The 12,254-nt window shown below is 42.4% G+C and overlaps 1 protein-coding gene across 1 annotated transcript in view; it reads left to right on the forward strand.

Annotated features, from left to right (window-relative positions):
• Positions 1–399: 399 nt before the first annotated feature.
• The window catches only part of obsl1b (obscurin like cytoskeletal adaptor 1b), a 40,112-nt gene continuing 28,257 nt past the window's right edge, over positions 400–12,254 (forward strand). Inside the window, exons 1-7 of the mRNA XM_052142836.1 lie at positions 400–659; positions 4,507–5,619; positions 9,761–10,030; positions 10,449–10,709; positions 10,794–11,099; positions 11,191–11,457; positions 11,873–12,148. Coding sequence (XP_051998796.1) covers positions 4,605–5,619; positions 9,761–10,030; positions 10,449–10,709; positions 10,794–11,099; positions 11,191–11,457; positions 11,873–12,148 — 2,395 coding nt within the window. The 5' untranslated portion in view covers positions 400–659; positions 4,507–4,604. The remainder of the gene's footprint in view (positions 660–4,506; positions 5,620–9,760; positions 10,031–10,448; positions 10,710–10,793; positions 11,100–11,190; positions 11,458–11,872; positions 12,149–12,254) is intronic.

The following is a 12,254-nucleotide window of genomic DNA, read 5'->3' on the forward strand; positions in this document are numbered from 1 at the left end:
ATAATTTTAGAGCCACACATCTACTAGTGCTGATGACAGATCTATATAAATTATGATCATTACCAGGAATTCTCTGCAGTCTCTTAATGCCTTCGGAAGACTATGTGATGTTTGCTATCACAAACAAACCAAATAATTATTTTGTGATGCTGAAAGTTACTGCCTTTCTCCTTAGGTTTTTATAGAAAGGTCTCAAGTAAGCCAGGCAATCTGCTCTGGACAAGCCATCCAACCTATCTTTAGCCCCTGCGAGCAAGTGAATGGAGAGCCTGACTTCTCTTCACTCCTGTCATCGAGGCTGCCAGTATTTTTAGGGGACAGCAGCAGCTGCAAAAGCATTTAATGGTCTTCTACTAACAATGACACTCGGGGTGTCTCAGGACTAAACGCCACAGAGATTGTAGGACCGCTGAAGTGTTCAAAGGAAGGGAGTCCAATAAGGCTGAAACGTATCTTATTAAGAGCCAGGTGAAAGTCTTCGCAAAATGGACAAGTGACAGAGTTAATGAGGATGACTTTAAAAAAACTGCCTTTTCGAAGTGGAAAAAGATTATTCTGATAAACCTACAGCTGGACGTGAGGGCCTCCAACATTAGAAGAAGGAGAAGCTTATTGCCTTGGAATGTATACTGACAGTCATCTTTGAGAACTGAAGAGAGGTAGGTTATGTTTGTGTTACAAAGTGCAGCTTCACTTAGGCCAAAGGTCATTCTAATTAAATCAGGAAAACAAACATGAGGTTAATCTCCTTTTAACACCCCTGAGGGAAATTCCCAATGTACCAGCATCATTTTGTGTATGTTTGATCTTACACAACACCTACAGTAGGTACACTTTTAATAGTTCCCAAACTATCAGTAATTAGTTGTTGATATAACTACACAATATTTGCTTTTGCTTTCTTTTTTATTTGGTTGCTTGAATGTTGATTGCACGCATGAAGTTCAGCTGAACAACAGTATTCTTAAATTGACATACATTTGTTGATATTCAGTATACTGTGAACATATAATTGGTGTGTTTAAAGTTCTTCGGCTGGCTTATTTGAATATATAACATTTTTAAGTCTTGTTTGTAGTGTATCAGCACAAATTAATGTCTGTAGCACAATGACCAACTAGTGAAAGTTTTTGGTTTTGAAGAGAACACTTGGACTCGGATCATTTCCCAAAAGAAGACAGCTGTGTCATAGATGCCCAGGACTGGCAATTCATGTGTTGTGCCCTCCTTAAACAGATAAACCAATCTTGGTGTATTGACATCACCCTGTACATCCAAGAGACCAAACTAGCAGTGTGATTGAACTTGAGAAGACACACATAAAAAATCTGACAAGGTCTGGATTTCTACATATGCGACAGAGGTTAGACTACTTGGAGGAGATTTTCGAAGTAGGACATTATTAGTGTTTCTTCGCAAGTGTTTTATCTCGAAAAAAATTACCAGCAAACAAATTTTGAAAATGACATTTAACGCTTCCATTTTTCTTTGCATTCACCAAAAAGGGTGTGAGGCATAGCATATTTTGACTAAGAGGTCCGGATGGGGTGTGTCCTGTGCGAGTGTGTGAGACCTGTGTTGTATGTGCCCGCGTGTTCTGTGATGTGCTTTGTGATACCTGACACATGCCCTCTCACAGGTCTTTATTTAGGGCATACTATATAAAGCACTTTCCCACTGAAATACAGCACCAGCTGTGTTAGTTATGTGTTGTGGTCACTGTTGCAATAGGGCTAAAAGACTGTTCACCTCTTGACGGCTGGTTTGGCTCTTCTCACACATGGTATATATCTAAGAAAATTGTAGGCTTTAAGTACACATAACCCTTTCACTCTGGGGACAGCCCACACTATAAAATCCCATTAGTAAACATACCAACACTCGAACTCAACTAATCTTAGAGAAATATCTGAAGCACTCTTTGAAAATTAGAGATATATAAATGTATGTGCTGTTTTCCAAGATACGGTATATAAGATATCTTGTTACGATATGACAAAAACAAAATTGAAAACCTCAACCAACTGCCTGGACTTCATAACAGCTAAACAAACCCATTGTCATAAAGGGCAAACAAATAAGAAAAATAAAAAATTATATATATATATTAGGGCTGTCAATCGATATTTTTTTTTTTAATTGAATTAATTACATGGTGTCCCGATTAATTAATCACGATTAATCGCATTTAATCGCATATACAAATATTTGCTGAGAAAGCCCCTCATATAACAATAATTCAATATATAATGATGAAATAATTATACATAGTTTTATTTAAATATATAAAAAATTATATATATAAAATATTCAGATAATTATAATGCATTCTGCTTGTGGTAGAAGAGTTCATCATTGATAAGACAATACAAAAGAGGCTTTAGAATACAATGTTTTGTTTACTACCATATTATTGAACAGAAGTCAATCATTGGCATACAGTTCATAGATATCCATTTCACAAGAGAATTTGTCAATCAGTTGGAGATTTATTATGAGGGCTTGTTTAAGGACCTGTCAATGTACACTGTGTCAGACATGCTTGTGTAGCGTCTCGGGTGCGTTGCGTCATAAACATAAAATTTTAGGTCACTGTGTCAAGTTAAATATAGTTTAATACTTAGAACACATCTTGAGATCCCTTAGTTTGGATTTGCGCTCCATGTGTTTTGAACGCAAGAACGTAACGTATGTTTGTGTTGTGCTCTGCTGAAGGGTTGTTTTCTTCACTGTATAAACTGTACGTTGACACAGCTTCACTTACTGCCCTCTGGAGTAAACAGGTGTACTACAAGCTTGCATTTATCAGGAATCTTCCTTATTACAGTCCGGGGGCATGTGATTAATTGTGTTAATTGTTTTAATTTTATTTTTATAAAATTAATTGCACTGAATTAACAAGTTAAATTGACAGCCCTAATATTTATATATATATATATATATATATATATATATATATATATATATATATATATATATATATATATTTTTTTTTTTTATTATTATTTTTTTATTTATTTATTGGGGGTGGGGTTCTAGTAAATTTCGTCAGAGGGGGGCTCACTGTCTAAGTCTTTGAAAACCCCTGATTTAAATGCAAGAGCCAAAGCCTGGTCTCGTACCATGAGCACAAGCTGACACAAAAAACACCTCCTGTACATTTATTAAATTAGTAAATTGATTATTGGTTCCTGACAAGGTAATCCATGGTATGTCAGTATGGGACTATGTACCAACAGTTTGCATAAATTAAATTAAATTCTGTCATCATTTACACGCCTTATGTTCTTCCAAAGCCTTTATGACTTTCTTTTTTCCATGGACACAAAATGTTTTGCCTCAGTCACCACTCACTTTACACGTATGAGGAAAAAAGTTGCAATTAATATCCAATCAAAGTGAAGGGTGACTGAGGCTAACATTCTTTTTTGGGTGAACTATACCTTTAATACATCCCAAAAGATTTCCTGTTTGACTGATGCCTTGCACTTTTGGCAAATGATTGCTAGCAGTGGCAGTACGTGATAGATGAGGCAAATAGATAAATTAGTATAGAGAGATCAAACAAATAAAAGATTGCAGTTGGTCTAAATATCATATATTATGATATGTTTTTTGCTGGTAATTATGCTCCCGTACACAGATGATGTTGTTTCCATGATTTCTTAAAATAGTCTTGATAACTACAGATGTGTTTTATACTCTTTCTGCTCATCAACTCAACACTTGTAAATACAACAAACGAAAGGAACAAATGACGCAGCTCCAGCTACAGGCTACGATAAATGCAAAAATAAATATATAAATATATTATAAATAAATAGAGGGCCCCATTCTATGTATAGTAACATCTACTTACCTAATTGGCTACTGTATGTGTCGACAAACTCCATCCTCCACCATGTCGTTTAGTCTTTTACATGTTTTAGTTATTTACTTCCAATAACTTTTATTCCATCTACATTTTTGGCATATTTTAAAAGTTTCTCTTCACCTGTCGTGACATCCACAAGGCTTCATGAAGTGAAAATGTGATACGGAAAGCTGACTGGCTTGAGTAGTTACCTCAGACAGTGATTGGTATGAATGCGGAAGGAGGCAAATTAAATTTTCCTCCCTATGGCCTTTTTTATGGATGCTTTTTAAATGGAAGCAGATGACCTTGCTCCATTTGAATATAAATTTTGTTTGGCCAGTATACTAATGAGAGGAGGCTTTATGCTATCAGCCTCCTCTAGGATTTACACAGATTCATACAGTAATTTAAACTCACCTGTCTTCCATGCATGAAAGAAATCCACAACTCTGATGCCTTTAATGGAAAAATATGTTTTTCTATTTATTTTTAAGTAGGTAAACTGATTAAAACATAATTTACCTTGAATAGATTTTTTAGAAGGCTCAGCCTCCCTTGCATCCTCTGACTAGCCTCAACTGATTACTAGTTATTAATGATTGCTGTATATTATCTAACCATTAATGAAAAGTCCTTTTTTTATGATTCAGAGACTTACTTGATTAAGAGCTGGACAACAAAATTCTACCAGAGTAACATAGAGACTGAATGCCTGTCAATCTGAGCGGAGGTTGGCAAGTGAGCAGGGATGGATGTGTTTGGTGGAGCGCCACGGTTTCTGGCCTACCCTCGTCCTGTGGTTGTACAGAGTGGCACAGACGCAGTTCTGAAATGCCAGATTAGCGGGGATCCCAGACCGGCAGTTATATGGGAGAGAAACAATACGAAGATCCATCAAGAGGGCAGGTACCGGGTGTTTGAGGATGGCAATGTCTACAACCTTATCATAACTTCAGTCACACTGGAAGACAGTGGACAATATATCTGCAAGGCCAAGAACTGCATTGGAGAGACTTACGCAGCAGCAACCTTGAACGTAGAAGGCGAAGCACAAGAGATGGAACTGAGAGAGGAAAACAAGCCACGCTTCCTCATCAAACCCCTCTCAACCAGGGTTGGACGAGGAGAGGATGCCATGTTCTCATGTAAGCTTTGGGGCAACCCTCGGCCAGAGGTGATGTGGGAGAAGGACGGCAAGAAGTTGAATGAGATCTTTGAGAGCACACATTTCAGTGTTAGCTATCAGGATGGGGGGTGGTTCCAGCTAAAGATTTTCAAGACACGAGCACCAGATGGAGGGGTGTACATGTGTAAGGCCCGGAACGAATTTGGAGAGAGTCTGGCAGGGGCTGTGCTGTTGGTGGATGCCGGACCAGGACACGAAGATGAAGGAAATCGTAATGGTTACACAAATGGCCACTGGAAGGGTCATCAAGGAAAACAGAGAAGTGGGAGGCAAGTTGCAACAAGGTTGAAAGATGACCCACTGCCAAACTCAGCCAAAGTGAAAATGTTTGCCGTGACAGAGGGGAAACATGCTAAATTTCGTTGCTACGTAACAGGGAAGCCCAAACCAGAAATATTATGGCGGAAAGATGGGAGGCTAATCTTGTCTGGAAGACGGTATTTGCTGTATGAAGACAGAGAGGGATACTTCACACTTAAAGTTCTCTACTGCAAACAACAGGACAATGGAGTTTATGTCTGTTCTGCTTCTAACACTGCAGGGCAAACCCTAAGTGCTGTACACCTTATTGTCAAAGGTAAGAGTAATCTGTCAAATTAGCATCTTTTTTGGGATATGTATGAATAGGGCAGATACATTAATGCAGATAAATCCATAGGGCAACAAAACAATTGAAACAATTCTTCACATTATCCAGTCTAAAAAAGAACCACCTGACCTAGAACATTATAAAACTCTATTAGTTTGTCAAACACATGTGCAACTGAGGAGCCAGTTGGTGTCTGCTGTGTCAAGCATTTGGCTCTCTAATCAACAGTTACTTTAATGATGATTCAGTTGTAAGAAATGCATCAAGGGAGCTTTACAATTACCTGACCAGGCCAAACTCATTAAAATGGAATAGATTCCATCCAGTCCTACATCTGAAAATTCACTTAGGCTCTGAAAGGCCTGAGGCCCACACATGTGATAAAAATCTCTGGGGGCAAGCTCGTGTTTCTCACATGGACCATCGAACAGTCAAAACTGATTGCTTTGCAAAGCAATATTGCATCAGAGCCAGATAACAACATAAAGCTCAAAGGTTACCATGACTAAACTTAAAGTATGACTGCTAAAGTAAGCATGAACGAGAAATAGCACCTCAATACCATCAGGGATGTTGTGGTACCAACAATCTAGATAATCCTTAAAAGAGATCTTGTACCACCATACCCTAGGGTCAGCAATCTAACAACAGAAAGCACATATTTAGCTAAATACATCAAAACTATGATGTGTTGCTAACATTGTTTAATTTACAAGTGTTTGATGGTGTCACTTAAGAGTTTATTCCCAATGCAATCAAGACATTGTGTTAATATGCCTTAGCATAGTTAAATTATGAGACTTATCTCTTTTATTCTTAGAATGTTGTTTATTTTCTGCAACTGTACTTTCTATTCTATGAGCAACTGACATGACATGACATGTCACAGCAACGACAGCAGTGTCTTGCAGTCTGATATGTAGTATTTCAGTACAAACCGTCTTGGTTACGGATGTAACCTCCGTTCCCTGATGGAGGGATCAAGACGTTGTGTCAAATAAGTGACACTAGGAGTCTCTCTTGAGCACCGAATATGCCTCTGATCTATGAAAAAAGGCCAATGGGAATTAGGCAGACAGTATTTGCATACCCCGCCCCCGGATATACGGGCATAAAAGCTGGCAAATGCGTCAAGTTCATTCAGGATTTTTCTAAGTAGCACGTAGCCCGGTCGCGGTCTTAGGATCACATGTGTGTCTGCCGGACCGAACTCCAGGCAAGTGTCGCTAACAGAGAACGCTTGCAGGTCCCCGACCCTCTTGATGGAGATGAGCGCGATCAGCAGGGCAGTCTTTAAAGAGAGGGCCCTGAGTCCAACTGATTATAGCGGCTCTAAGGGGGGTCTCTGAAGGTCCGCGATGACCACTGAGAGATCCCAGGAGGGGAACAGGCTTGGCCGGGAAGGATTTAACCTCCATGCGCCTCTTAGGAACCTGATGATTAAGTCGCGCTTACCCAAATACTTGCCATGTACTGCGTCGTGGTGGGCCGCGATGAGCAGCAACATACACCTTCAAGGTGGACAGGGAAAGCCTCCCCTCCAAACTTTCCTGCAGGAATAGGAGCACTGACCTAACTGTGCACCTCTGTGGGTCTTCAGGCCGGGAAGAACACCAATTCACGAACAAGCACCACTTCAAGGTGTAAAGTTGCCTGGTAGAGGGGGCTCTGGCTTGGCTGATCATGTCTATGACGGCAGGTGGTAGACCAGCTAGATCTTCTGCATCCCTTCCAGGGGCCAGACGTGGAGGTTCCAGAGGTCTGGTACGGATGCCAGAGCGTGCCCCGTCCCTGAGAAAGAAGGTCTTTCCTCAGGGGAATTCGCCAGAGTGGGGCTGTTGCAAGGAGTACGAGGTCCGAGAACCAGGCCTGGGTGGGCCAGTAAGGAGCCACTAGGGTGACTTGTTCCTCATCCTGTTGTGTGGTCTGTTTACCAACTCCGGAGCAAGCGTCTCGATCTCTGGGTTGTCCGTCTCAGGAGCGCTGGGAGCCTTCCGTGTCCTCGAAGGGGTCCGTGAGACGGGGGGGGCGTGCGCTTCCTGCGGGTGCTTGATGCTGGGGCTGAGAGCTGGGCCCACTCTTGGTTGAGGCGGAGCAGCACATTTGTTTTGTTTTTAAGCCACAGGAGGACGCCCTCGGCGAGCAGATGGGGCATAGCCCCTGGCGGCAGGTTTACGGCAGGGCAGGATGCCTTCGTCTGCTTCTTCACCGCTGAGGTCTGCTGGGCGGAGTCATCAACGATGCCACCGAATGGATGGAGCTGGGAGACAGGGGCGTTCGAGAAAGCCTGCTTTGTCTACCTCCCGTATTCGACCAGGTCCAGTCCATAGATTACGTTTCTGGACCACAAGGGTGGCCATCGCCCTTTCGAGTGCCGGCGCTTCTGAACTTCGTGGCCCGGGGGGGCGCGATCGGTCATTGAGCGCAGTTCCTGCAGCACATCAAGAACAGGACTACCCAAGTGCAAGTTTTGAAGTGCCTTGGCCTGGTGTTGGTTGCAGGAGGGGCCATGGCATACAGGGCAGAAGCGGTCTGGGACCGCTCCACCATGAGGGTAGTGAGAGCGGAGGAGCGAGGAAGCCGGCGGCTTACTCAACTCGTAATGCACGTCTGGGAAGAAAGGAACCGGGGGTGGGGGCGCAGCTGTGAGCGGCGCACATGCCCGCGGAACCAATCAAGTAGTCGTGGGGGGGAGGGGTTTCCCGTGCCTCTGTGCGTCAGGCTCAGACTGGCCAAGCAGACATGAAGGTGCCGGCCCAGACGAGTCATCAGCATCAGATGCCGCTGTAACGCTCTCTGATGCAGCGGCGATGTCGTCATCCAATTCCGGGAGCTCAAGGAACCGGCCAGCAGGCTGTAAAGTGGGCCGCACTCATCCCGAGCTCGGATGGAAGCAAGCAAGCGTGCCGGTGAGGCGGGTGGTTCGAGGGGATTTACCCGGTGAACGGAGCCCGTCATTATCCCCAAATCGCCTCCATCGCCCGTGGCACCTGCCTCAATCTTGTAGGAAAGAGGCGAGGCGTGGGGGGCGGCTGAAGTGGCTTTCTCTCATGACAAAAGAAAGCCGCGACCACAATGCTGCCATGGCTATGTTCTCACACTGAGAACATAAACCATTCATAAAATGCTGCCTGGGTGTAATCGCAGCCCAGGCACGCAAGGCAGCTTTTATGAACGTCAGAGGTGGGGAGTAATCAACTGCTTCCAGAAAATACACAGAGGCGGAAACACATCTTTAAAAGACGCGTCTTGAAAAGGACGTTCAATGCCTTATAATAACTCTTTTAACTGCGCTGTCGAAGCACCCAGGGGCAAACTACACTGTGGTGCAGAGAAGGAGAAAACCACTGAAGTGCGCTGTAGATCCAACAGCAGGCAGCATCAGAGGAACAGGAACGGGAGTGTAACTCGCAGCAGACTGCATACACGATCATCGGCTTCGAAGAAAATTTCTGAATGAACTCGACGTATTTGCCCGCTTTTATGCCCGTATGTCTGGGGACGGGGTATGCAAATACTGTCTGCCTAATTCCCATTGGCATTTTTTCATAGATCAGAGGCATATTCGGCACTCAAGAGAGACCCCTAGTGTCACTTCTTTGACACAACGTCGAAGTGAGCGACAGACGGGGAACTCTAATTACAAAAAATGTCATCAGTAACATTATCCTGATATTGTGGATTACCTAAAAGCTACAAAAAGACAAAATTACATTTTGAGTAGCTGACTTTGAATTTTCATGCTGGTCTAAGCAGGTTTATGCTGGCTAATACTGGTTTGGGGTGGTCAAGCTGGTGAGCTGGCACAGCCATTCTGTTCACTGTTTGATGGTAGTGTCCCCACCAGGCTTCTTAACTATCTTAACCAGCAAGACTTCCTTGGTTAGCCATCTTCTCCTAAATCTTCTCCAGACCAACACCAAACCAGTACTAACCAGTATAAACCAGCTAAGACCAGCATGGAAATACAAAGTCAGCTACCAAAACACAATGTACTGTATGTTAGTTTTTTCAGTTGGCCAGGTGTTAGATATTCTGCAAATGGAATGAAATAATTCAGATCAATCCATTACTAACACATAAGAAAACTTATGAGAACTTGTGGGTTTTTTCCCTCTTGTAACAAAAGAACCACGTGTGCGGTTTAAGCAACCACTGAATGACCTACAAGTCTGGGAGAGAGACTTGGCCATTCTTGAGTGTGAAGTTCCTGAGGACTCTGTTCCAATCACATGGTACTTAGAAGACAGGCGGCTACAGCCAGGAGCCAAATACGGAATGGAAGAGTGGGGGACAAAGCGTCGACTCACAATTCGTGATATTGGAGTTGATGATGATGGAATATATCTCTGCGAGATGGCTGATGGGGGCAGAAGCATTGCTGAGGTAGCCGTTAAAGGTAAAGATCTTTAATTTGTATTAAAGGGATGGAAATTTTGTCATAATTTACTCATTTTCATGTTGTTTCAAACCACTACGACTGACTTTCTTCAGTGCAACACAAAAAGAGATGTTAGGCAGTATGTTAGCCTCAGTCACCATTCACTTTCATTGCATCTTTTTTTATAGAATGAAAGTGACTAGTGACTGAGGCTTTCAGTCCTTATCATTCTGTCCAACATCTTCTTTTGTGATCTCAGAATAAATTAATATGACTTTGGAACAACATGAGAGTAAATCATTTACATTTTTAGGTGAACTAACCCAGTTATTGCCTGCATTAATTTGGGAAATCAGCTTCACATGAATATGATTAGCATTTGCTGTAATCACTGAACTGAGTTTGACTTCCATCAATGTAAACTTACTCTTTGAAGGCACCATTGTAAGAAAGATGCCAAGAAAAGTTGATGTCCTGGAGGGGGAAAATGCAGCATTTTGCGTGGAGGTGGAGGAAGAGGAAATGGACATTCATTGGTACAAAGATGGAACGGAGTTAAGGGAGACCCATCAGACAATACTCAAATCCTTTGGAAGGACACACATTTTGGTCTTTGTCAACACGACACCACAAGACTCTGGTCTTGTCAATTTCTATGTGGGTAGATCAAAGACATCCTCTCAGCTACGAGTGAAAGGTTAGGAAAAAATGTCCATATATTAATATGGAAACCCTTGATTCCAGAATTTTCTAACTAACCTCTTCTTCTTTCTTATTTCAGCGGCAAGGCATTGTCCACCAAGCTGTCCTATTGGGGTACAGATAAACACAGAACGAGCAAATGCAGCTCTCCTCTCCTGGTTTCCAGCACAAGACTCCAGAAAGAATACACCATCTGGATATATAATTGAGAGACAAGATGTCGGCTCACAGGAGTGGCTGCAATGTTTGACTACTGACTCTGCAACCTCAGTGGAAATTCTCGGCGACAGTGTTCCATGTGAGGCAGACTACAGATTTCGGATATGCAGCGTCAACAAATATGGAAGGAGTGGAAATGTAGAGTTCCCTCGAGCAGTTCACCTTGGTAAGCGCAAGTTTCTTCATGAGGGTGATGGTTGTTATGAACCTGTCCTGTTCATACACAGCACTAACAAAGTAATTTCCAAATTATCTAGTTCCAGTGGCCAGAATTCAAGCACCTCTTCAAGATGCTTTAGTGCCAGAGGGCCAAGATGCCGGCTTTACCATAGAGCTTTCTGCCTCAGTTATAGGCACTTGGTTTCTTAATGGAAACCAGCTTCAAGATGATGAACGTTTCTCCATAAGGCGTTCACGTACACACCAGTCCCTACGCATTCGTGGAGTACGAGATAAAGACAATGGAGCAGAGATTACCTTCATTGCCTATGGAATACGGGATTCTGCTGCTCTGTATATACAAGGTGAAAACTTAACATTGATTTCCATACTTTGAAATATTTATGATGTTACGGCACGGCTTGTAGAGGCCACAACATATGAATCAAAGACAAAAAAATCTAATTATGAAAAGTTGCAAATACACTAGATATTTTACGATGGGTTTTAAATTGCTGTAGAGCCTTGATAAATTGTCTGCTCCTAAAATGTGTCCCCTGATCAGTTTGTACAAGGCCAGAGCTCAAAAGGAGTTAAAGAAATCTAAGACTAAAATGGACAGCTTGTATAATAGGAAAACTGTAGATTGTAGTATTCAGGTGGGAGAAGACCTTTGCCTACTTAAGCCTGGCAGTTCCAGTCTGAAGTAGGCAGAGGTTATAACAATGAGGACATTAAAAATTGTTGTGTTGTACTGGCTTATCTGTTCCTCTCATTCAGCTCCACTGGTAAAGTTCACTCCACTTTCTGAAATGGATCGAAACAAATTTGTGGAAGTTGGCAACCCTATAGTGCTCTACTGTGAGCTGTCAGACCCTGAGGCCCCAGTGCGTTGGTATAAGAATGGTGTTGAACTGCATTCAATGGAAGGTCTGCACATTCAATCAGAAGGAACAATGAGGAGGATTGTCATCCAATCAGCAGATTTCTCCCACTCAGGAGTTTATAGCTGCGATGCGATTGATGATGTCATCAGGTTTAATGTGGAGGTTGAGGGTGAGAGATTTTTCTTCTTTTCCTCAGTTGACATGTTGTAATATGTTTAGCTAAACAAAGCATTGATTAATGCCCAAATTTAATCTTGCACATACACTAAGTTTAA

Source organism: Xyrauchen texanus, chromosome 14 (assembly GCF_025860055.1).
Source record: "Xyrauchen texanus isolate HMW12.3.18 chromosome 14, RBS_HiC_50CHRs, whole genome shotgun sequence".
Classification (NCBI taxonomy): domain Eukaryota; kingdom Metazoa; phylum Chordata; class Actinopteri; order Cypriniformes; family Catostomidae; genus Xyrauchen; species Xyrauchen texanus.